This window comes from Mixophyes fleayi, chromosome 8 (genome assembly GCF_038048845.1).
Source record: "Mixophyes fleayi isolate aMixFle1 chromosome 8, aMixFle1.hap1, whole genome shotgun sequence".
NCBI classification, from domain to species: Eukaryota; Metazoa; Chordata; class Amphibia; order Anura; family Limnodynastidae; genus Mixophyes; species Mixophyes fleayi.
The window spans coordinates 70,043,379-70,070,244 of record NC_134409.1 but is presented as its reverse complement, the minus strand read 5'-3'; the positions used below and the strand labels follow the sequence as shown (position 1 = coordinate 70,070,244).

Below are 26,866 nucleotides of genomic sequence, written 5' to 3'. Positions count from 1 at the left end.
GGAACCGATATGAATTGTATAAATAACTAAATGTTGTAATGCGAGTGTGTGCGTGCGTATTTTACTGTGCGATCGCATCACGCCACGTGTTACGTGGCGTACGCTTCGCAACACGCACGGCAAACCAATATTAAACCAATATACTTTCGTTCATCCAATTATATGACTTCAACAGGCGCCACTAGGTATCCGTAGCACCGTACAGGGACAGATAGAAATACGATACAGGGTGAGACAGCACGGTACAGTTAACAAGAAGCACAGTAACTCAGAGCTCAAAGTACAGCTAGATGAAAGGTGAGGGCCCCCATCGGGGTAGCGAGAGACGAAGAGGAGCAGAAGGACCTCACGGAAGAGACAAGGAGCTGGAGAGCAGAGTTAAGGTGGTGGAGAACAGGAGGAGAGGAGGCCCTGCTCGAGGGAGCGTACAATTTAAGGGGAGGGTGGGACAGACAGACGCAAGGGTGGTGTCACGGGCACTAGGAGTCTTTACCCAGGGATCACCAGGTGATAGGCTTACCAGAGCAGTATAGGTGGTAATATGGTACTCTGGTAGCAGGGTGATCACGGAACAGGAAATAGCAGATGATGAGATGCTCAGGAAAGTCTATGACTAGCAGCACTGGCAATATGAAGGTAATAATACACGAGGAACTGTATGGACAAAGGACACGTGAAGGTAGTCAGTGGTCTGCGGTAGCAAGTTGTACCACTGCTATAGTGAGGAGGAATGTCCAACAGAAACGAGGAGGTGATGAGAGTCAGCGGTCTGCGGATAGCAAGTTGTACCGCTGTCTGAGTGAAGGAATGGAATCCAAGTGGAGGTATCCGGGGAGTCAGTGGTCTGCGTTTAGCAAGTTGTACCACTGCTATGTGAGAGGATACTGGAACAGGTGATACTGGAAACAGGGATCAGTGGTCTGCCACTAGCAAGTTGTACCACTGAATATATATGTGAGGAGGTGCACGGGGAGAGACTGCAACACAAGATAGACACGGGCACCTTAAACTTGATCCACAGTAATATGCACAATATATATATATATATGACTGAACAGCACTGCCATAATAGAAAGTCTCTTGAAGTAATCCGGCACAAGATAACACAGTCAATGATGGCAATAGACTCAGCGGATAGCAAACTCCAGAGGAGAACCAACACAGTCCAGCAAGATATGCAATACACCAGCACAGTCAATGAGAAGTATGCATACCGTGGTTCAGAAGCAGGCAGTCAGACAGGAGTGCAGAGATACCTGAACGGCCGGAGGCCGGCAGGATGCAAAGTCCCTGGATGGGTGAAGCGGTGGTCTAGTAGGTGCAGCGCACAGGTAGGTAGACCAGCAGGGAAACAAATATACAGGAATCAGTAGAGCGTGGAACTGGACTCCTGGAGGACCCTGGAGAATGGCGATGGTCTAGCAGAGGGGTAAGTAGAGAGACACGAATCCAATGCTGACAGGCGGGTAGAGACCAGCGGGAACACAGGAAAGCGTGGAGAGCGGATCAGCAGTAGATGGATGAGTAGAGCTGAGGAGTAGCAGCAGCAGGTCTCTGCGGACACACGGAGGTAGCAAATAGCAACCAGCAGGTGCAGTAACGATGGGACACGGGAGAGCAGAGTTGAACTGGAACTGTTGATCATGGAGAGTAGCGGATAGCAATAGTGGCAGCAGTCTCGAGGAAACACGGGAGAGTTGAGATGAACTGAAGACTGAAGCGCACAGATGCAGCGGATAGGAATCAGCCAAACAGTCACGATGAAACACAGACGAGTTGCAGGTTGAAGACTGTAGTGCACAGAGGCAGCGGATAGGAATCAGCTAACAGTCACGATGAAACACAGACGAGTTGGAGGTTGAAGACTGTAGTGCACGGAGGCAGCGGATAGGAATCAGCTAACAGTCACGATGATGAACAGGTGAGTGGATGTGGATTGAAGACTGTAGTGCACGGAGGCAGCGATAGGAATCAGCTAACAGTCACAATAATATATGGTAGAGTTGAAGTGGTAAGAAGACTGTAGTGCCCGGAGGCAGCGGATAGGAATCAGCTAACAGTCACGATGATACACAGAAGGGTAGAAGTGGTATGGGAACCACAGTAGTAGAAGTGGTTTGGAAACCACAGAGGTAGAAGTGGTTTGGAAACCACAGGAATCAGCAGCGCTGAATAAACGAGGAAACACAGGAACACCTTCAGAGACTCATGGGGAATGAGACTCCAAGATCAGGCAACGTGGTGTTGACCACACGTGCTTAATATAGGGAGTGTTGCCTGATCTGCCAATTAAGTTAAAGGAACATACACTGAAGGATTAGAAAGGGCTGCGCATGCGCAGTCCCTCCGGATGGAGGACGGCCACGGTTCCTAAATGTCCGGGAAGAAGCACTCACAGTCCGGTGAGTGACAGGTGGGAGGAGGAAAGGGGGAGAGAAGAACGATGAGGAGGGAGGTAGGAGGGGGACAGAAGGGGGGCAGGAGTGGGAGGGGGGGAGACTGGAAGGAGGGCAGTTAAGTGGGGGACTGGAAGGTTTTGTTTGGATATAACTATCCGAACAAAACTCTTTATTAGAAGGGTATAGCCACTCCTGAACAATTGGTGCGACCATTCCCACTCCCCTTTTCCTTACTTTTATAGACATGTGACCACAGAGACAGCCGACTAATGACTTCTTTCACGGCAAGACACACTTTTGGTGTCTGTGGCAGGATGGACCGCCTATGCCACCCTGTTTGATGTTGCTTAGAACCAGCTGGGCTTACTTTGCCACGTTGCCTTTTGTTATCCCAAATGCGCCCTCTAACAGCAGTAGAAGGGGCTTACAAATGCTGCCACCACTGGACTCCTTACTGGCATCCAATACCGGGTTTCTTCTGAGTAACTGACACTGCTAGTGTACCCCATACTGGTGTACCTGGGCTGATACCCCTGACCTCTTCCCATGGATCAGGGTTGCTGTGAATAGATCCCCCCTGGCCTTTTTCACTGGACAGAGCAGCTGGGTAGCGGGCAGGGCGGTGGTACAGGAAAGCTGGGTCCAAATCTCAAAACAGCCAGGAACGGATTAGAATTGGGTTTAATCTGTAGGTCACAGGAATAGAAAAGTTTCCAAGCAGGTCTTTGAAGGAAGTGATGTTTATTTGCTCACCCTGGTTGAAGGTACCAGTGAGCAGGTCAGATGAAATAAGAAGAATAATTTTCAATGCAAAACAGTGCTTTTTATACAGTTTTGGACACAGCCTCAAAGGCTAAGCCTCTGAAACAGGATGCAATATATATACCCAAACATGGATTTACACGCAATGGAAAGCTAACAATATTTACACTTATCTGTGATATCCTAAAACTTGCTGTGATTTCCTGCATCTTGTTTTAGACACAGGAAATCTAACTGCAAGTCTATTTAAACCTTCCTGTGCCTTTAGGTGGTGGACCCTTACACATCAAAAGGTCTAATTTACATGAGATTACATGGTTCCTTTCTTCAAACAGTTGCAGAATACACATTCCCAAAGAAAAGCTACAAAAACCCAAACAAGTAATTTCCCTACTCCAAAATACACAAAAGCCTTCCTCAACAAAGGCTTATTGCATCAGGTATATACCTCAGAAATAATGCATTTGCCCTAGCAAAGTTAAAATGCCCTGGTCTCAGAAATAATGATATTTCCTTTACCAAAATGCACACAATATAAAAAATAAGTAATTTGCAATTATATAAATAAGCACCCTGCGCTTTTTCCTTTAAATAAATTTATACCATAAGTTATTTATAAGTGATTCAGTCACACTGGCTCATTATAAGGAAAGAAGAAAAAAATATTGGAAATATACACACCTTTGTTGATGATTAAGGGTTATGTTTTTAATGAATTTTTCATTTTCTCCATTTTCATGTGCATTTCCATGTGTAGTCTAAAATTAATTTCCTTTCCTTGAGAAGGGATTAATATGTTACATATTTTGTCTTATAGGTCAGGTGACTTGTAAAACAGTTGATTTAATTATTGATTCATGAAGTCTATATGGTTAATCTTGTAAAGAAATGTGTTTGGAAGTTGCTAGATTACTACATCAGCTCGTTATGTCAGCCTTGTGCTTGGCACTCCCGGTCGTGTGACCAAAGAGGCAGCCGGCTAATTAGGTCTTTTTACGGTAAGACACATTTTTGATGTCTTATTATAAGGAAAGAAGAAAAACATTTACCCGCTTTTATTTTTATTCTTTAAAGGAATTTTATTTATTCATTATGCCATTAGTTTCAGAAGGGGCTATATAAATCACATGATCGGGTATGCATTTGGCAAGTTTGATCAGGAAGCCCCATGATTGGTTGTTGAAGTCACATGATCAGGAAGATGCCTAATTCAAGAGCATGAATATCGGCAGTGTATGTGTGGAAGTATTTTTATTGTTCTTGATATATGATAAGTGTGAAGATAATATGTTACTTTATATTTTCATGTTTTTTTTGTAAATTTGGAAGATGTTTCTTTTTATTTATACCGGTTGATTGCCATGTAGAACTTGATTGGCTATTTTCTCCTTCCTCTACCTCCGCTATATAGACTCGTTTATGACTTGAAACGGGTCGGAGCCTTGATGGGAATGATATAAGACTTTCCATTAGCATTACAGAGTATTCTTTATGCTCCAGATCTAGCAGCTCTTTTTCTGGGAGGGAACTGTTTCTATTGTGGATGCCTTATACCTTTATACATCTGGTACGGATCTCTGTATGTCTATGTATGGAATTGTCATGAAACTGTTATTACCTATACATTCTTAAATGTTTTAAATGTTAGTTGAATAAATGCACAGAGTTTTTTTATCTTTTATTAACGGTATTACACTATGGGGCATATTCAAATTTTTTTTTTCTGTGCCGCGGAAAAACTATGACCGTTAATATGGTAATATGTAGCTGGATTTCAGCTTGCGGCTCAGGGAGCTGCGAGCTGAGCCGCGAGCTCCCTGATTAGCTCCACCCTCTTTCATGTCGGGTGGAGTTTATCCCATTAAACAACTGCAGTGAGAAGCCATACGGATAAAAGTTGCAGCACAAGTTTACATTTACACATACGTTTGTGGATTTTCTTCCTTTTTCAGACCGTTTGGTCTGTATCTATCCTTTGAAGGACCTTCCTATTGATTTGGATTGAAAAATATATATTTACGGTACTGTAAGTAGCGTTGGGATATTCATATGATCAGGGGAGGGTTGGCAAATTTCAGCCCAGGGGGCAAGACTCGACTCAGCAGCCTATTTTAAAGGAAGTAAAATGGAGGTGGCCCAATGACCTAGCCCAAGGTAGCCCACTATGAGACCAGCCCAGGGGGCAGATAACCACCTGCCCTCCAGCCCAGCCTGCCCCTGCATATGACTAAACTATCTACAAGATTCACCTATCCCTCTCCTTTTCTTGGAGAGGGATATGTGAAAGATATTTTCTTATTGAAACTGAGACTAAAAATGTTTTTCTTCCATATATTTATTCTTTGTGCTTTTATTTAAGTAGGCGCCTATTATCCTTTTTCATTGTTTGCTGTTTGTTTATTTGGATGTAGGAGGTGACACTACAGAAGAGCTACTGTAGCACAAATTGCTGAAAAAGTTAATGCTGGCTATGATAGAAAGGTATCAGACCACATAACACAACTTGCATTTTGCTGCTTTTGGGGCTGGGTAGCCGCAGATCGGTCCATGTACCCATGCTGAGCCGTGTCCATCACGAAAGCGTTTACAATGGACAAATGAGCACCAGATCTGGATCATGAAGCAATGGACGAATATGGCCTATTCTGATGAATCATGTTTTCTTTTACATAATATGTATGGCGGTTCATGTGCACCGTTTACCTGAGGAAGAGTTGGCACCAAGATGCACTATGGGAAGAAGGCAAGCCGGCGGAGGCAATATGATGCTCCGCACAGTGTTCTGCTGGGAAACCTTGGGTCCTGGAATTCATGTGGATCAGAGACGGATTGGCCATGGGCTTTATTGGGAATTTTCTCGGTAGGCCGGTTGTCTACTGAGGCCTTCTGCTATCTTATCTTTTTATTTTCATTCATTCAGGTTTTTTTTAGCTTGATGTCTTTAATCTGACCAAAAGGGGGAGTACCGCTGCCAGACAGTGAAGCAGTCCTGGAAGTAAATCACCTAGCTGCCTTTCACTGAGGGTGTGCTGCAGGGTCAGCACAAGCAGGAGGAAGGGAGATCCCATGTAGCTCAACATCCTGAAGCTCAGATAAGCGTGCCCACAGCTCTTCTATTACCCAATGAGGAATGGACAACATCAGTGGAGGTGAGTGGCATATTATCATTTCGAGGCACTACTGTGTGGTATATTATCATCTGGGGGCACTACTGTGTTACATATTATCATGTGGAGTTTTTATGTTCTCCCCGTGTTTGTGTGGGTTGCTTCAGTTTCCTCCCACTAAAAACATACTAGTAGGCTAATTGGTTGATATCAAATTGACCCTAGTATCTGTGTGTGTGTGTTAGGGAATTTAAACTGTAAGCTCCAATGGAACAGGGACTGATGTTAGTGAATTCTCTGTACCGCACTGCAGAATTAGTAGAACTATATAAATACCTGATGATGATGATGATGATCTGGAGGCCCCACTGTGTGGCATATTATCATCTGTGGGCACTACTGTGTGACATTTTCTAATCTGGGTGCACAACTTGGCATATTATTATCTGGGGCACTACTATGTTACATAAAATTATCTGGGGCCACTAATGGGCAGAATCTGATCTGGGGGCACTATTCTTTGGCATAATATGTTGCGGGGGCACTTGTTTTGTGTAATGTGATTTGGGGGAACTATTGTTTGGTGTTTGACGTTTTATGAACAGAAGGCACTATTGTTTGGTGTTATATGAACTGGGGGCACTATTAGGCACGCTCCCCCTAGACGTTGCTGTTCAAGCCCTTCCGGCGGCGAGCTGCAGCACAGAGTATCCCTCGTTCGGTGTCCCTGGGTGCACAGCCTAATGAAGTGTTCTGCGCACTACTATGGGTAAGTGACCTGAACTGAACACTCTGAGAGAGTACTGAGCTAATATCAGATCATCATTGGCAACAGAATTTCCTTGTGGAGCAATTCTGCTTGCCAGCCTACTGTTTCATCTTCCTATGTCTTATAACATCTTAAATTGTATTTCATCCTCATTATTTAGTAGTATTTAAGGATTTTATTCTTGTTATGAGACCATGTTACACATTTATGATCTGATTCTACTGCAGAACAGTATTACTCTCACATCTGACAGTGCTGCTGTCCTTGCAATATTCCAGCACTGGCATCTTTCTTTTATTTCTCTACCTGGTCACTTTTAAGCAGGTATTGTAAGTAAATTCATTAGAAATTGAATGGATTATACTGCAAATTTGGAAACTCACAGTTCCTCTTCTGCAGAGCATTTACTTATTATTATAACTCTTTATCGTCATCATCATCATTTATTTATATAGCGCCAACATATTCCGTAGCGCTTTACAGTTGGGGACAAACACAGTAATAAACAAACTGGGTAAAACAGACAAAGAGGTGAGAAGGCAATGCTCCCAAGCTTACAATATATGGAAGGCCCTGCTCGCAAGCTTACAATATATGGAAGGCCCTGCTCGCGAGCTTACAATCTATGGTTTAAATATTATGAACATGCTTTACATCTGTATGGAACACTAGCATTTTATTCATGCACATCAGTCTCTGTGTAGATTACAATATAATTTACCTACCGCATACTCGCACACGTGAGGAGCAATTAAGTCAGAATTCGATGCATGATGGAATAGGAAGAGGAGAGGGATCTCTGAATGAATAACTTTCTGAAAGATTGGAGGCTTGCATGGCCTGTCTGTGCACTGTGTCAAATGTCTTTTTGTTTACACAATGTAGTCACACTCCTCTTACATCCCAGTTTTCAGTTTTACATTCATAAATACTTGGGGTGTAGCACAATACTTTATAGCCTTTCTTTGTGTCTGCTTACTGTGACTCCGCCTACCTCTGCTTGTTTCATTAGCCTCGCCTGTCGCTGATGACTGATGTGGTTACAGATAATTGAGCTAATCCTGCCTACTTTTGTGTTGGTCCAGCCCACCGTTTGTTTGGTCCCGGCCATGTGAGGCCACTTTCAGAATTTTTTCCAGTGCCACTTTAAGTTCCCAATCCACCTCTTATGTGGATGTTACTTTGACAAGGACCACCTACCTAAACATTGTTGCAGACCAAGTACACCCTTTCATGAGAACGGTATTCACTGACGCAAGTGGCCTCTTTCAGCAGGATAATGCCCCTGTCTACACTGCAAAAATTGTTCAGGAGCAGTTTGAAGAACATGACAAAGAGTTCAAGGGCTCATTCCGATCTAGCATCTGTGGATGTGCTCAAAAAACTAGTCAGAGCCATGGAGACCCCACTTAGCAACTTCCAGGACTTAAAGGATCTGCTGCTAATGTCTTGGTGCCAGATACCACAGGACACTTGGAGTCGTGCCTCGATGGATCAGAGCTGTTTTTCATTGTTGATAAAAGGTGATTTTATTGTTGTTGCTGATCGGTGCATATTTGCCCTGTACAAAAAAGATAGTTGCGCTACTTTTAAAAACTGGCAAGCTGCTATATTCCCCAGTTCTCTACATTGGAGGCCCCTTTAACGGACCAGCTGAAAAATTTTGGCTCCAAATATGGTAGCCTATCCTCCTGAGTTTCAGGCTGCTTCTGTTACTTTCAAACGGATCCTTAGTGACGGGTTCCATTTTATGGTCTCCAGACTTTACTAAACAATTTGTACTACAGACATCCTGTTTTATATCTCCCTCACCCTGTAATTTGTGTATGAAAGTCAAGTGAGCTGTAGAGGCCGTATATACAGCATAAAAATTGTATAAAGAGAAGTGGAGCTATGCAGCATCCATGTGTACAGCATGAACATGACAAAGAGAAGCGGTACTGTGCAGTGTACATATCTATAGCAAACAAATGACATTAAGGGAAGTGGTATGGTGCAGCATCCATACATTTAGCATAGCAAACAATTCACAATTGCATAGAAGACAGAAATAGGAAGTCGTTTTGTATATGATACAGATATGAAAAATAGAATTAGAACAGTAAGATGTAAATAAATGTAATACAATCTTATATAAAAAAAGAATGAGGCATAAGGTAAGCTGTACATTAATGTGAACACTTATTTATATAAATCTAGCCATCTAACCAAATTAATACTACTCTACAAAACTAATATGAATCTTCTATCACACCCAATTAAAATAAAAACTATTAAAATTAGTGTTATAATTACTTACCCAGTGTGCTGCACATCACACTGCAGATGATAACAGGTTATTTACTTTCTGTATAATTTATGTCAGAGAAACACAAGAGAACTATATATAAAACTGTAAAAATAATACACTAGAGACAAAAGTGGCAGCGGCCATGATAATATACCTACTAACTGGGAGGTTCCATGATTAGTGAAAGCTGGAGTTTCTGGGTAGTTGGAACCCCTCCACCTGCCTTTAGCGTGGTTATTTCCTTGTCACTTGCACAGTTCTATATAATAATAATAATAATAATAATAATAATAATAATAATAATAATAGGATAATCTTCATTGTGACTTTCTATATATTTATAGATATTAGGGCCCCACTGAGATAGATTTCCAAAGGTTGTCTAAGCTTTCTTTTTAGTGTTACCCCTTCTTTACCATTTATTATTTTCCAGTTTTGATCTCCTCAACTGTACATCGTTTAATGTATGAGTATCAGTGTCGGCATGGCATGAACGTTATAACATGTGACAAGAAAATAATATAAATAGGTGAAGTTATTAAAGAACTGGGCAACTAAATGGAAAAACACAGAATACAAACCTGAGTTTAAAACAGCAGACTTGTACAGATGCTCGGATCATTGGAGAGATAACCTAGAATAGTCTCCAGCAGTACCATGGGATTGTTTGAAATGATGAAGTCAGAAACCAAATGTCTGGATTCCGAAGTGGGCGTGTGAGGGGGGGGGGGGGGGGGTTGTTTGTTTGTTCTCCCTGTATTTGAATGGATTTCCTCTGGGTGCTTTTGTTTCCTCACACACAAACTACACTGTTAGGCTGACTGGATACTGGCAATACTGGACCCTTGGTGTGTGTATGTGTTTGTGTGGTAGATAATTTAAACTGTAAGCTCCAATGGGACAGGAACTGATGTGGATGATTAAATATTGTCATTCATTTAGTGTTTGGTGCTCCACTAACCATTGGCACCCTAGCTACACACCTAAATTTGCCTAATGGAAGTGGCAGCCTTACATAGTTGAGGAGATTGAAAAAAGACACCAGTCCATCAAGGTCAACCTATTTTGGATCTCCTGCAATCCTACACTTATATTTGAAATTGATCCAGAGTAAGCAACCGCCAATCTCTTTCAATTGTGAAAATCCCCCCAGACCTAATATTGCAGTCCTATTGTTACCCTAGCCTTCAGTTTAGTGATGTGCACCACTTTGTTATTGTCCATAATATTTCTTTAAAAAAATTTTTTTGCAAATAATAATCCAGAGAGGAAGATGTTGCAGTAGTCAGGGTGGGAGAAAAAGATATAATGGATAAGGGGTTTGGTAGCATCTTGAGTGGGAAAGGGGAATATTCTGACAATGTTAGGTGAGGAGGCAACATGACAATGAAAGTGACAGGATATGTGAAATAAAGATGAGGGTGTTATCAAGGATTACACAAGGGCAGCTGAGATAGTGGGTTTTGCAGTTGAACACAAGTCACTAAAGTAGTATGGAAGAAAAGGGGAGTAAACAGGGTGGTAATTGGAAAGAGCTGGTGTAAAGAGGTGGCGTCTTGACGATAGGAGAGATTGGCACACGTTTGGTGGTGTTTGAAGTGTTAGAGGAGAGGAGCAAAATGAAGAGGTGAGTTAAACATTGGAGCAAAGGGAATGAATGAGTTGGGAAGGAATAAAGTCAGGAGCACAAGTTAAAGGGAAGAGGAAAAAAGCAGTGTGAGGTACTTGTCCTTTGTAGCTGGAGATAAAGAACTGAAAGTGAATAGAGGAGCGAAGAAGAACTTTAGTTGATGGATCTGGCAAGAGGAACTTTCTTGATGGATAGTATCAAGTTTGCCGTTGAAGTAGGTGGCGAGAGCAGTAAGGGAAGAAGGATGGTGGTTGTGGGCAGAGAAGTAAGTGTAAGGTGGCAAAGAGATGAGGGACTTGGTAAACTGGGGGGATATTAAAGACTTAAAGTAGGGTTGCTTAGTGACAGAGAGGTCACTGCAGTATGAAAAAAAATACATTTGTAGTGGAAGCTGTCAACATTGGATTGAGACTCTCCCATGGTGTACTATGTTTCTGGGGGCGAATTTGCAATTGACAGATCTTTTGGGAGCAGGGGTTAAAGTTTGGATTGACCACAACCACAATCTGACCACAATCTCTACGTTCAACATTAAAAAAAAATGTTGTTTTTTTTAAAAAGTAGTTCTCTTACTTCCAAACTGTTCTGGAACTTATACGTGTAGTCATGATTCGGCATTTACACCTGCCTGTTGCTGGTGCAAGTGATACAGCTAAAAAATACGTACCTAAGGGATGCCCTTAATATGAATAGGCCTCCTGTACATGCACTCGACCACAGCACACCCTTACTGTACGTTGCCTACGTTAGGCCGTCCCTTCCCACACCAGTCCACCATTCAAGTTGTAGATAGTCAGAAGAGTCGGTTGTGTGCAGACATGAATGTCATGCAATTGCATTCACTGGTGTGAGTCCAGTTCTGGCACATACACAGAGCATGATATAGCACGCGAATGGACTTGTGCTCGAAGATTAATCAGATTCTAAGGTTATATTAATACTACAGTTTTATGTGTTATGTACAACAAGAAAACTAATGCAATATATATTTGTTGTTTAGCAACACTAATGTGGTTTTATGTTGGTTGTATGTAGTAAACTCATTAAAATATTTTAAAGTAGGTTAGCACACAATTTTACTTTTATATGCAACAAGGTTCTAAAATGAAATAAAAAACATAGGTTCAGATTGAGCAATGTTTTTTTAGCCAAGATGTGTGACCAAATGTGGGCTAATTGTGCTGCTCTCTCTAGTTATGGTACACTTTCATAGAAAAATATGCGATTGGGATAGATTAATGTGGGTGCATTTGCATCAGTTGTGTACTCGTGCATTTATATCAATTAAGCGAGTATTAGATCATGCTGCATATATACAAGATGACCGGTCCATATGTTTAGTTACATAAATTGCATGTTAATTGTAAACAATCAATTACAGACTGATACAAAAGATGCATCTATACTTAGGACATTCATACATATGATATGCATTTATGATATGCATTTATGTATTTTATTACTTTTCATAGATATTGACCACATTTTCTGGTTTGACAAACACAATGGGACATTCTTGTGGCATGAAGATATTGAGGTCTATAGAAACCACTGTTTTCCTACAGATTCAAAATGCAGTATAAAATGTGGTTATACATATGCATCTGGTGTCTGAATTCTAGTTAAATATCATTTCTAAAATTATAATGTCCAGACTGGAACTATCATGGAGAAAAATGTTTACATAGGAGGCTAAATCATGGATTAATTTTGCACTAGATGAGATTTTTCAGTCACTGTTTAAAATGCATTTTCATTTGTTTTGTCTTTAGGGACATCATCAGTATTATCCCTTTGGAATATTTCACCAATACTCAGCTCTTTTTCTGATTCTGGTTTGATTTTATGCCGAATATATCTTGCACTTTTGGCTTCCTCCAGGGAATCCATAAAATCAGGCATTGAGTGCAGGGTGCGAAGTGCCCCGTCAGGAGCATAGATTTCTTCATCGAAAGCTGGCTTTTCCTTGTAAAGAGAACCTCGTCTTTGTCTTGCAAACTGTGGGTTTAAAACTGTTTGTTTCAAAGGCATGTCTTCTAATTTTTTGGTGGAGCCAAATGTTTTATCGTTTATATAGGGCTGAAGCCCAGTCAATCTGCCCTGCACATCATTCTTGGAGATTGTGTCCTCAGTCGTGGAGGAAATGCTCAACCTCCTACCAGTAGAAATCTTAGCATCTGTTATATTGGTACCAGAAACTGAGGATTCAGTACCATTTCTTTGTACAGGAGAAGACTCTGTCTTCCCTTTTCTGCTGCTAACACCATCCATGAAGTCATTTATACGCATTTGAAGAGCCATAGATGAGCCGGAAGCCATGACTGGTATCTCTGGAGAAGCTATTGGTTGTTTTCTTGTGCTTAGGCAGAAGAACAGCATCAGATTTTAATTTTGAACAATATGGTGCATACAAATGTATGTATATATATTATATCTATCTATCTTTATATATACCGTGTATATCTATATATAATCACCAATATTTTACTCTACAATTATTCTTTTTTTCTCATTTACTCTTTAACACTGCTTTTTCCTATTTTGCATACAATCTACAAATTTAGCTGCATAATAAATCATAGCTATAAGCATATACTGTCATGTTTCACAGGCCTGCTAAGTACTCCTTGAACTTTTCAAAAATATTAAACCACACTAAAGCTAGGTACACACTACAGGTTTTTCATCTGATTATCATGCCAATCACATGATAAATGACTCTTAAGTTTGACATTGCATTAGTTCGTATGGTCCCATGATCATGCTTTATTGTACCTTTGTATCATTTCATTTGATTTTATTACCGGACTAAAAATCTCAATAAATGATGAAATAATGTAGGGCAAATTCTGAAGTGTATATGCACACATGACCTGCAGTGTAGGCAGATCTACAGTTTACAGAGTGACAATCTTTTCAGCAAATGGTTATGACAGAAAGAGCAGAGATCTCAAGGTAAATCATGTAAAAATTGTGTAAATTTGTATGCATGACTCGACATGCTGATTGGGACTTTCAGTCGTTGGTAAAATTGTTAAAGATATCACATAGTGAGAAATTTTCTGTAGTGTTTACCTAGCTTTAATGTTTTGGTTAACAGGAAATTAGGACACATGTGAGGACAGAATGTTAATTTTAATCTTTCTTCCACAGGGTATGACTTTTTAGTAGTCATTGTAACAGATGTTGCAGAAATGTTGCAGAAAGGACACCAGCCTTATATATTGTATGTTACTATGAAGAACACATAGTTATCATTTAATTACTAAAATATTTGTTAGCAATTTAGATAAAAAAAAGTCTTAGGAGCAACATGCAATGGAAATAATTACTACTCTGAAGAACATATACAATGTTGTATGTACTGACAACACTAAAGAATCATCCATAATATACACAAAGGGTATCAGTTTATTGGACACCCAAAAAAAAATAGGTGCCTATTGCCAAAAGCAAAACTTACACCTCCAGCCGAGCCACACTTAGAGTATTAAGTGAGTGGGCACATTTATGTCATTATGTCATTATGTCATCATTTTATCATTTAGAAAAGACATCAGTTGAAGGATTGGTTCTCCATCTGTATTGAAAGATAGAAAGTGGACAATACTTTCATGCCCTGCCCCTGAGGATTCCAATGTTTACCTTAAGCTGGGTGACAGACCTAGAAAATGAGTGCATTACATGCCACTTGTATCTCTACAGTAGAGCTCTGTGGAAGCACTTGCATAGGGATCCCATATTTTCACAAATCTCTATTGTGAGTCATGGACATGCTTAGTCCATCAGCAACAAGAGCTTCAATGCCAGCCAGGTCTCTGCTTCAGGTGATAGGGAATCCTCCGCTATTTGTTGTACATGTGCCATCAGCAAATATAGACACCTTACTTTCTACTACCTGTACATGTTGATAATTTAAAAGAACAGGGCTAATTACTAATGACTGTGGTACATCACTAATACCTTTCATTTAGTTTGAATATATTCTGTTTATAACTACGGGTTGTCTTTAATCCTTCAACAAATTCTCTACACATGTACATATATTTTCTCTTAGACCTGGTACTCTCATCTTATTCTTGCTGATGCTGTGTTATTAAATTATTTTCTGCAATACATTTTAGAGATGCATCCATCAGTATTTTATATTGCTGGTTCTTGCCTGTAAATGTTAATTTTGTGTTTTTTAAATATATACATGTATAACAACTTACAAAATAGATTTGAAATTTTTGGAACTGCTCTAGTCTGCAATAGTTTTTGTTTAAAGTCAGTTATTTAAGATAAATGCTGTAGGAATTTTATTCTCACCTTACACCTTGAAAATGAAGACTGGATGGTTGCCCCCTCTTCCCAGTCATTGTTCCATGCATCTGTGGATTTTCAGTTTTAAGATTTTGTTTCACATCTCTGGGATTTGTGGGTTTCTTAGCTGTAGCTGAAAAATAAGAAGCACATTAGTCTCATAATAACAATTTTGCCAAATATAATTTTCAAGACAAACTTACCAAAAGGAATTTATAGTGACTGTATCTGGTCACACAATGGTTGATTCTTTAACTCAGCACTGATAGGATCAGTGTCCAATTTGGCCAAAAGTGGATGATCGAGTCCCTCACCCCCTTCAGCTATAACTGAAGCCTTTCAAGCTGATTGAAGATGACACACACAAGCCAATAATGGCCGCTTTCCAACTAAAATTACTGACAAGCCTACTAATAATTGGGCATCACAGGTGTTTCCACACACTCTACAATACCTCACCAATTGCCCAATGTCAGTTGTTAGACTCATTCAAATAAAACAAACTGCCACTGGAAAAAAATTGAATATAGGAATTGTGTTTCATATAAAATATTTTACACAAAAAAAACCTTTTCTTGGAGAATAAAGTAAAATACAGTTCCAGTACCGATGACTAGTCTAAAATATAGCCATTTGGTGGCAGCTAGTGTACAATACATATACTTTCCCAGTGGCTAAAGTCTGAGTTCCTGCCTCGGGTAGTTTGTATACTATAGTGATCCATACCATAAGGAATAGTCTGTAAGTGCCAGGGTACTCTAGACACTTAAAATTAACATAGTAGTAATAAATGTCTTAGTGCTTTTGTAGATAATGATAAATCTAGCTAAAATAAGGGTAAAATGTTCAAAGATTTATTCATTCTTTATCAAAAAATTAAAAGTGAGTTGGACGGTCGTTAAAATTCAAATAAGACGGCAAAACTTTACACAATTCATCAAGTAAAGGTCAGTGTCAGACAGTGCCTGCAAAGACATGATGTAACCATAGAATTACCATAGTTTATGCTTTTCCTTTTTTCTAAAGTGATGGAGATTGGGGGCCTGATTCATTAAGGAGCGCAAATGGCGATACTTTGCCTATAATGCGCAGAACCAGACCATACACCACAGAACTATTTTATATTTTACAAGCCCTGCATACTTGACAATGTTGAAATTGTCTTTTATAACATGAGTATCATAATCATTTATTTTATAGCGCCACTGATTCCGCAACGCTGTACAGACAACTCATTCAGATCAGTTCCTGCCCCCATTTGAGCTTACAGTCTAAATGCCCTAACATACACACACACACACAGAGAAAGAGAGACTAGGGTAAATTTTAATGGGAGCCAATTAACCTACCAGTATGTTTTTGGAGTGTGGGAGGAAACCGGAGCACCTGGAGAAACCCACACAAACACAGGGAGAGCATACATACGCCACACAAATAAGGAATTGAACTCATGACCCCAGTGCTGTGAGGCAGAAGTGCTAACCACTTAGCCACCATGCTGCCCATATCTTTCCCAATTTTGTTGTTCTTATGTCCAGGTGAATATTCCAATAGAGCATGAACATTAACAATGCTTGTCTATTTTTAAATGTTATGTGCGGGTTGTATAGTTCCTACATGGTTGCATGTGCATTGTAAGCTTTCAAATATTTTGTCTATGGTTTCTACTATGTACGCCTATGTAGTGCATTTGCATTTTTTATTATTACTATTAATTTATTAAACTGTCAAGTTTCTTAAATTTCATGTCATGCTTACTTTTATATATTTTTGGACAATTTTACAGAAACTTGGGGATGAGCGTTAATATGCTACTTGTAAAGATGTATACACTGTATAATGTACAAGGAGACTACAAAATCTGCAAGACATGGGGCGCAGGTTGCAACAGAGGTTGCAACAGAGTCAAGGAGGTGCAAGGCCACATGATGATGTGTGGATATTAGGTACTATTTTCACATAACATCATTATGTAAAAGTAGACCTTTATTGTCCTACATACATTGGTATACACTGTATTCATAAAATGGCAGGTCTAGCACCTTTGCTAAAAATAAAAATCTTTACAATATCATGTACTTGTAGAATCAATTGTTAAATATTGTAGAATTAAAATAGCACCATATCATGTTAAAAGATGATCACTAATTGTTTATCTGTTTTGTTACTCATTACTAATAGTTTTATTACTTTCTTGTTACTCTTTATGGGATCCCTAAGATTATTCCGGCTATAAAGAATATGGAATATCATCATACTTTACATGTAAGTACCTTTTGGGTTTTGTTTCAAATGTAATGCTTAAAGCAAATGGACAAAAACACAAGAAAACCGTTTTTTTTAACAAAATTGTGTTTTAGTGCAAGCAAACAACAAAAAGTAAAAAGCAAACACCACATGTGCAAATCCAAAAATGAAATTTGCTAATACATTCACTCCAAACTTGAAATTCTTCCGGAAACTACCTCGTCCACAACTCGTAGCAATTCACCAGGACCTGCTAGAGATTTGGCACTTCCTCCTGATTGGACAACGGTGGAACGTCGACTTACAAGACCTCCCACGACACCAGACTGACTGGAAATCTTCAAACATCCCTAGCAGTATCAATACTTTTTCGTTGACTCAGTTTCACGCATGATGGACACCCTGTGTCCCTACCCCCCCTATTTTATAGGAGTTCTCTTGTTCGGTTTCTGTTCACTTTATAATTACCATGGGCACTTAACAACCAAAATGCCTTCCGCTACACACTTCATGTATTCTAGTGTCCATATGTTATATCCCCTCATGGGAGTAAGAAAGTAGCCAAATTACTGTATATCCGGCATCCTTATTAAGGACTTGGCTTATTTGTTAATTATGATGTTGATGTTAGAAATTTAATGTTGCATAAATGATCATATTGCATAGCTTATATTTCTCTTCTCCCTCCTCCTCTACCTTTCCCTTATCTTCCTGCATTTCCTCCACAACCTCTCTTCCATCACTTCTTCCTTCAATGCATCACTTTTTTTCCCACTCCATCCTCTCTACTTTCCTCTTCGCCTTTCCTACCACCCCTCCCTCTGATCAAATATCCACTCCAACTTTATTCTGGTAACTCCAGTCTGTTATGCTGGACATACTTGGCTCCTTATGTGGCCCACCAGTGTCTCACTAAACTAATCACCCCTGCACACACCCTTACTTGTATTGTAATGTTTTTCTTCAATGTTTGATTATTTCATTGATGACCGTACCTGGGACTCTCCTCTCCAAGGGTATTGGCCAAATTAGGCCTCCTTCTCTTTCTTCTTTCTATATTCCTCTTACTGTGGCACCCGTCCCCGCTCCCCATCCTGCTCCCAAGCTTCCAGATGGATTGGTGCTTATGTTTTCTTTTTGTTTATTCATGTAATTTTTTTGCTGATATTATCTAGGATTTACGTTTCCTCCTTCACCCATTGTGATGTTATTGCATTAGATATGCTTAATGTTTGTAGACACTCCCTTATATGTTTAAGCTTGAATCTTTAGTGATGGTCCCTAAGACCATGGGGAATGCTGGGAAGTGGGTGTGGGGCAGTGTGCAATGTACCTGGAGTCTGCAAATGGCTGAATAAAGAGCTCAGCAGTGCCCACCCATGCTTCAGTGTCCTGATGAACTGATTTACAAGTATATTAACAAAACATGGTGTCAGAAGAAGTTTTAACTGGACTGCTAGAGCTCAGAGTGTGAAAGGATTCTGCAGAAGTCTGTAAAGCTGTGACACGCAGTGTCTGAATATCTGCCTTGTGCTCTGGTCACATCAAACAGTGAGTAACTATGGATAGGCTGTCTCCTCCAGCAGGCATGCTCATGTCTGGCAACTTGTCTGAAAACTGGAAAAGATTTAAAAAAAGGTTTAATATATATCTTGCTGCATGTGGAGCTGATGCAATGGAGGATAAAACAAAGTCATCAATCTTCCTCCATGTGATAGGAGAGGATGTGCTGGACATTTATAACAGTTTTCAGTTTGTTTAAGGGCAGAATATGGTGCTATCTTCTATAATGCAAAAGTTTGAAGATTACTTTGTGCCAAGGAAAAATGTGACATATGAAAGATATAAGTTTTTCACCTGTGATCAGAAGTCTGGAGAAGGATTTGATCAGTATGTTACAGAACTGCAATCACTCAGCAAAACCTGTGGGTTTAGTGATTTAAAGGACTCACTGATTAGAGATCGTATTGTCTGTGGAATACCTGATAATGGACTCAGAGAAAGATTGCTGAGAGAGCAAGACCTAACACTAGACAAGGCAATGACTATGTGCAGATCTGCAGAAATGACCAGACTGCAAGCCAAACAGTTACACAAGGAATCTGATACTACTGTACATGTGGTGAAGAAAACAGAGCCAAGCAAACCACCATTCTCTAAAATGAAGCAGTCTAAAATGCAATCTAATAGGAAAATCTGCAGTAGATGTGGAAATACTCACAATCCTAAAATGTGCCCTGCTTATGGTAAAACCTGCATGAAATGTGGTGGACTTAATCACTTTGCCAAATGCTGTAGAACCAATAGTGAAACAAACAAAGTACATGCCGTTGAACAAGCTACGTCTGAAGATTTTTTTGTGAATTGTATTGAACTTTGCAGTACAGACAAGAAAGAATGGATTGTTCCTTTAACAGTGAACGAGATTGTCATTCCCTTTAAGCTTGATACTGGTGCGCAGGTGAATTTGATATCGTTTCAAGACTATAAGACTTTTAGAGTAAAACCTAAAATTCATCCAGCCAATGTGAAAGTTACAGGCTACACTGGGGAGGAAATTCCTGTGAAAGGTACATGCCTAGTGACCCTGAGCTACAAAGGACAAAAGTTCAAAACATCTCTACTGATAAAGATGTACAACCGATTCTAGGATTAAGTTCATGTGAGAAGCTTAACTTGATAAAGAAAGTTTTCATGGTGACATCACAAGTAGAAGATGAATGCAAATCAGTGTTTACAGAATACAGAGACATGTTTGAAGGTTTAGGTTGTCTGCCTGGCGAGCATAAGATAAATCTAGACACGCAAGTTCCTCCAGTGATACACCCCTGTAGAAAAGTGCCATTTGCGCTGAGAGAAAAACTAAAACAGGAGTTAAACCGCATGGAAGCTTTGGGTGTGATACAGAAAGTTGATTAGGCCTACTGAATAGGTGAGCTCCTTAGTAATTGTTGAAAAGAAAAATGGACAACTCAGAATATGTCTGGATCCAAGAGATTTAAATAAGGCTATTAAAAGAGAACATTTCAAACTACCAACCAGAGATGAAATCATGTCACAATTTGCGGGCGCAAAATGGTTCAGTAAATTGGATGCATCTTCAGGATTCTGGCAAATGAAGCTAGATGAAGCCAGCTCAATGCTGTGTACATTTAATACCCCAGAAGGTCGATACAGATTCCTTCGACTACAATATGGGATATTGTCTGCTCCAGAAGTAAATCACAAAAGGATACACATGATTTTTGAACACATTCCAGGTGTTAAAACAATGATGGATGACATTATTGTCTGGGGATCTACAAAAGAAGAACATGATTCTAGACTGAGACAAGTAATGGAACTTATCAAGAAGGTGAATCTAAAGCTGAACAAGGACAAATGTGAATTTGGTGTGAAAACACTTACCTTTATGGGTGACGTGGTCTCGGAGGAAGGTGTGAAGCCTGACCCGAGGAAAATATCAGCCATAATAAACATGGAACGTCCTAACAACAAAGACGACGTGAGAAGATTCCTAGGAATGATTACTTACTTAGGAAAGTTTATTTCTCAACTCTCCGAACAAACAGCACCTCTAAGATGGTTGTTGGACAAAAATAATGAGTGGATGTGGTCACATGAACAAGAAGAAAGTTGGCAAAACTTGAAACGGACCATCACAGAGCAACCGGTACTAAGATTCTTTGATCCTACAAAAAGAATAAGAATTTCAGCAGATGCCTCGCAATTTGACCTAGGCTCAGTGTTGTTACAAGAACATGAGGATACATGGCAACCGGTAATCTATGCATCAAGAGCATTGACAAGTGCTGAAACAAGATATGCTCAGATAGAAAAAGAACTTCTAGCAATCACATATGCATGTGAGCGATTTCATCAATTTGTGTATGGTCAAGCGTTTACAGTGGAAACTGACCACAAGCCATTGGTAGCTATCATGGCTAAATCGTTACATGACTGTCCCATGAGAATTCAACAAATGCTTATAAGACTACAGAAATATGATGTCCAATTGCTGTACTGTCCTGGTAAATACATGTACATTGCTGACACATTTTCCCGTGCTGTGAACAAAAGTGAAGGTTCCGAAAGTCTGATGGATAAAGAGATAGACGCATATGTTAATTTGATTGTAGCTTCTCTACCTGTGTCTCTTGCAAGACAAGAACAGATAAGAAAAGAAACAGAGACAGACATCACAATGAAAGTGTTACAAGACATCATTCTGAAAGGATGGCCAGCAGAAAAAAAATGCGTGCCCACTGTCTATTCATGATTATTGGATGTACCGCACTGACCTTACGGTTGTCAATGGTATTATTTACAAAGTCAATAGAATTGTTATACCTGCACGACTAAGAAAAATTATGCTGTGCAAGATACATGAAGGCCACTTAGGAGAAGAGAAATGTAAACGGAGGGCGCGTGAAGTGATGTATTGGCCAAGAATGAACCAGGACATAGCACAGACAACAGCTACATGTGAACTGTGTCTTATGTACAGACCAAAGCAACAAGTCGAGCTGCTGAGTCCTCATGCAGTGCCAGAGAGACCATACCAGAAGGTAGGCGCAGATTTGTTTGATTGTATTGGAAAAACGCACATTGTCGTGACTGATTATTATTCTAATTACCCTGAGGTGCAGACTCTACCTACAACTACTAGTAAAGCCGTAATCAGTTGCAGGAAGTCAATCTTTGCAAGGCATGGTGTACCTATGGAAGTGTTCACTGACAATGGACCTCAGTTTTCCAGCGCTGAATTTAGACAATTTGCTGAAGAGTGGGAATTTGTACATACAACATCGAGTCCCCACTATCCACAGTCAAATGGGTTGGTGGAAAGTTCAGTAAAAACTGTAAAGAGTCTAATGAAAAAAGCACAAGACGGCAAAGAAGATTTCTACAAAAGTCTTTTAATCTACCGCAGTACACCTCTACAGAATGGACTCTCTCCTGCACAAATGCTGATGGGAAGGAGGATTAGAGCAAATCTTCCGATAAGTGATGAACTGCTTAATACGCATAACTCAGCATTGGTGAGACTGAGTAAGGTACGTCAACAGGAGAAACAGAAACTGTACCATGATAGGCGAGCAAAAAGCTTATCTGATCTAAGATCAGGTGACCAAGTCCGTCTCCGAGATCATGAGAAAGGCATTTGGATGCAGAAAGGTATTGTACAAGCACAAGTAGCACCAAGATCTTATATTGTACGTACAGATCGTGGAACAGAAGTAAGAAGAAATCGGGTCGATTTAAGATCTCAACCCAACCATAGTGATTGCAACACGACTGAAGAATACTCTTCATCTGACATGTATGATGGACTTGATAATGGTGAACAAACCATGATGGAAGAAAGGTCCAACATGGTTGACGAAACACAGACTTTGTGTGAAAGACCCATAAGAGAAATACGCAGACCTGAGAGACTCATTGAAACGTGTAAGATGATGTTCTTATTGTTATATCGTTGAATTGTTATACTGAAGGATACAGGGCTTATCTTTAAAGAAAAGAAGATGTGATGTTATTGCATTAGATATGCTTAATGTTTGTAGACACTCCCTTATATGTTTAAGCTTGAATCTTTAGTGATGGTCCCTAAGACCATGGGGAATGCTGGGAAGTGGGTGTGGGGCAGTGTGCAATGTACCCGGAGTCTGCAAATGGCTGAATAAAGAGCTCAGCAGTGCCCACCCATGCTTCAGTGTCCTGATGAACTGATTTACAAGTATATTAACAAAACACCCATGGCGCTTAAGGTACTCTCGATTAATGTCAAGGGACTGACGTTGACATATATACGTGTGTATTCTCCCTTCTGCGCTGTATATTTTCCATATAAACGGCCTGAACTCACTTACTAAATGTGCGGTGGTCCTGGGAGCCTGCAGGAGAGAGTGAGCCAATGTAGTTTTCCTTCAGGAAACCCACTTTCTTGCCTCTGTGGACTGCAAGAAGCGTGTAGTGGCAATTTTAGTACACAATAGGGTTCTTTCTTCTATCTAAATCATATTCAGACCCAGACGGTCATTATATGATTCTGATTGGCACACTTCGCTCTGAGCAAACTACGCTTATTACTTTTTATGCACCTAATCAGAATCAAAGCTCATTTTTTTCAGAGGCATTTAATGGTATTCGGCGCCATGTTCAGGGTCATATACTTCTCGCTGGGGACATTAATACTATTTTATATCCAACATTAGAAAGATCTTCCGGTCCCCCCAGTCAAAAAACCCCATCCATTTCTTCAAAGGACTCCCAGGGGTAAATGTATTATGGTCCGTTTTTTTCAACTCGCCGGAAATCTGCGAGTTCACAGCTAAAATTTAAAGCGGCGCTGGCTTGTAAAGGCAAACTGATGATGCGAAAGATTTCACACATTACTCAGCTCCACATGGTAGTTATTGCCAGATAGATACATACATAGTAACATAGTAACATAGTTGATGAGGTTGAAAAAAGACACCAGTCCATCAAGTTCAACCTATTTTGGATCTCCTGCAATCCTGCACTTATATTTGAAATTGATCCAGAGTAAGCAACCGCCAATCTGTTTCAATTGTGAAAATCCCCCCAGACTCAATATTGCAGTCCTATTTTTACCCTATATCCACTACTATCCTACATTTTAATTAACGGTCGTATCCCTGGATACACCTTTTTGCTAAAAATTTGTCTAACCCTTTCTTAAACATATCTATTAAATCTGCCATCACAACCTTCCCTGGCAATGAATTCCATATCTTGACTGCCCTTACTGTAAAGAACCCCTTCCTTTGCTGGTTGTGAAATTTCCTCTCCTCTAACCTTAGGGAGTGACCACGTGTCCTGTGTATAGTTCTTGGGGTAAAAAGTTCCCATGAAAGTTCTCTGTATTGACCCCTAATGTATTTGTACATAGTGATCATATCTCCCCTTAGACGCCTCTTTTCTAAAGTAAACATGCCTAAACTGGCTAACCTTTCCTCATAACTTAATGACTCCATACACTTTATCAATTTTGTCGCCCTTCTCTGAACCCTTTCTAGTTCCAAATTATCTTTTTTATAGAGTGGTGCCCAGAACTGTACCGCATATTCAAGAGGAGGTCTTACCAACGATTTATACAGTGGCAAAATTACAATGTCTTCCCTTGCATCTATGCCCCTTTTTATGCATGCCAATTTTGTTTGCCCTTGCAGCTGCTGCTTGACATTGAGCACTATTGCAAAGCTGAGTTCAGGATACCGTGGTCACCGCTTATGGGAGAGAGATAACAATGCCGGTACCCGTCCACGGGGCCGGTGTGTGACATAAGGCTACTATTGGAGGTAGATTGATAAGAAAAGCTTCCGCAGCCAAAAAATTGGCTTCTCAAGAAATCCTTTTCCTTGAGACTAAATTAACCTCTCTGCTTACCCAACATAAACTATACCCATCTACGACTCTTCTAACACAAATTACTGCAGTGAGAGGCCAACTGAACAAAATCCTCTTCAGCAAGGCTGCAAATACCCTCAAAAATTAAATCGGAAACACTATGATAAGGCAGATAAAGCTGGCTCAATATTAGCAAACAAACTGTGCCAGAGAAAAACTCAAGGATTGATCACTAAACTTAAAAAAACATTCAAATCTCAGCCAGTGTATGACCCGTTGCAAATCACTCAAGAATTTCACGATTATTACAAAGCGCTATATAATCTTCCTGGAGCCTCACACTCTGCCGACTCTCTTGACGAGGAGATCACATCCTTTTTTATCATCTATCTCATTTCCACATCTTTCAGACAGTGACCTCACCTTCTTAAACCCAGATATTTCCCAAACAGAAACCATCTCAGCAATTAAAATGATGAAATCATCATCTACTCCAGGTCCTGATGGACTCACTCCGCAATATTACAAAACTTTGCTAAGGACCTTGCCCTCCATATGACAGACTTCTTTGATAAAATCTTAACTTGCTCTCCTTTCAATGAGGTGACGACCTTGGCCTCCATCGTTGTCATACCAAAACCATATAAAGATCCTACCTCCTGTTTTAATTACAGACCTATATCGTTACTAAATGTGGACCTTAAGATATATGCCAAAAATTTTAGCTAATCATTTGAACACTTTCCTCCCCTCTCTGATCCAGCCGGATCAGGTTGGGTTTATACCAGGTCATCAAGCCATAGATAACACAAGGCATGCTTTTGACCTCATACATTTTATTCATTCTGGTAAATTATCGTCACTAATCATGGTACTTGATGCTGAAAAAGCATTTGATCGTATTTCATGGACCTTTATGTCTTGAGTTTTGGGGTCAATGGGCTTCACTGGTAAATGTTTAGATGGTCTGTTAGCTCTCTAACAATCACCCAGGGCAATGGCGGTGGCCAACGGAGTCGTATCCTCCCCTTTTTCGATTTCCAATGGGACTCGGCAAGGTTGCCCCCTCTCACCTTTAATCTTTGCCCTTTTAATTGAACCATTACCAGCAAAAATATGATCTAATGAGGCCATTCATGGAATTAAAGTAGGGAAATCTGAACATTAAATATCTTTGTACACCAGTGGTCCCCAAACTTTTGCAGTTCGCGACAACCTTAGAGTCTCCATAATTTTTTCAAGGCACCCCTCCAAAATAATTACAGAGCAGTCCTGTTTTAGAAGTAGTTGGGTCAAAAAACGTAATAAGTATGTAGGTCAGGACAGAAATTCTTATTTAGTTGTATGCAAAAATAATATACATAAATCCAAGGGAAAAGAATATTTTTATATATTTTTTTCAATTCTATTTCTGTCAAAGAATAATTGACAGCTTACTCACACTGTGCCCTCCTTCATCTCCACACACGCTGCCCCCTCTCACTCTGCCCCCTCTGCATCTACTCACTCTGCCCTCTCTGCATCCACTCACGCTGCCCCCTCTGCATCCACTCACGCTGCCCCCTCTGAATCTTGTAACGCTGCCCCCTCTGCCCCTTGTCACGCTGCCTCCTCTGCCCCTTGTCAAGCTGCCTCCTCTGCCCCTTGTCATGCTGCCTCCTCTGCCCCTTGTCATGCTGCCCCCTCTACCGCTTGTCACGCTGCCTCCTCTGCCCTTGTCAGCTGCTGGAGAGAGCTGACAGTTGTTTTTTTGTTTTTTTTGTTTGTTTTTCTGGCTTGCCCGTGGCACCCCTGTGACAGCGCCGCGGCACCCCTGGGAGCCGCGGCGCACATTTTGGGAACCGCTGTTGTACACTGACAATGTCCTCCTGACTCTCTCAGATCCAGCTGTCTCTCTACCCCCCTCCTTGCAGATATTAAAACCTACAGCTCCATCTCAGGATAAAAAGTAAATCCTCAAAAAACAGAAATGTTTAATTTCTA

At 40.3% G+C, this 26,866-nt stretch overlaps 1 protein-coding gene across 3 annotated transcripts in view; it reads right to left on the bottom strand.

Moving 5' to 3' along the window:
* Positions 1–26,866, bottom strand: part of CCDC190 (coiled-coil domain containing 190) — a 126,291-nt gene that overhangs the window by 57,773 nt on the left and 41,652 nt on the right. For 2 of the 3 annotated variants that reach the window (XM_075184080.1, XM_075184081.1), the window contains 2 exons: positions 15,269–15,395; positions 12,380–13,316 (listed from right to left, as the gene is read on the bottom strand). In XM_075184080.1, coding sequence (XP_075040181.1) covers positions 12,698–13,316; positions 15,269–15,395 — 746 coding nt within the window. In that variant the 3' untranslated portion in view covers positions 12,380–12,697. Of the gene's footprint in view, positions 1–12,379; positions 13,317–15,268; positions 15,396–26,866 lie in introns of those variants that run through there. The other variant, XM_075184082.1, reaches the window with a different exon arrangement.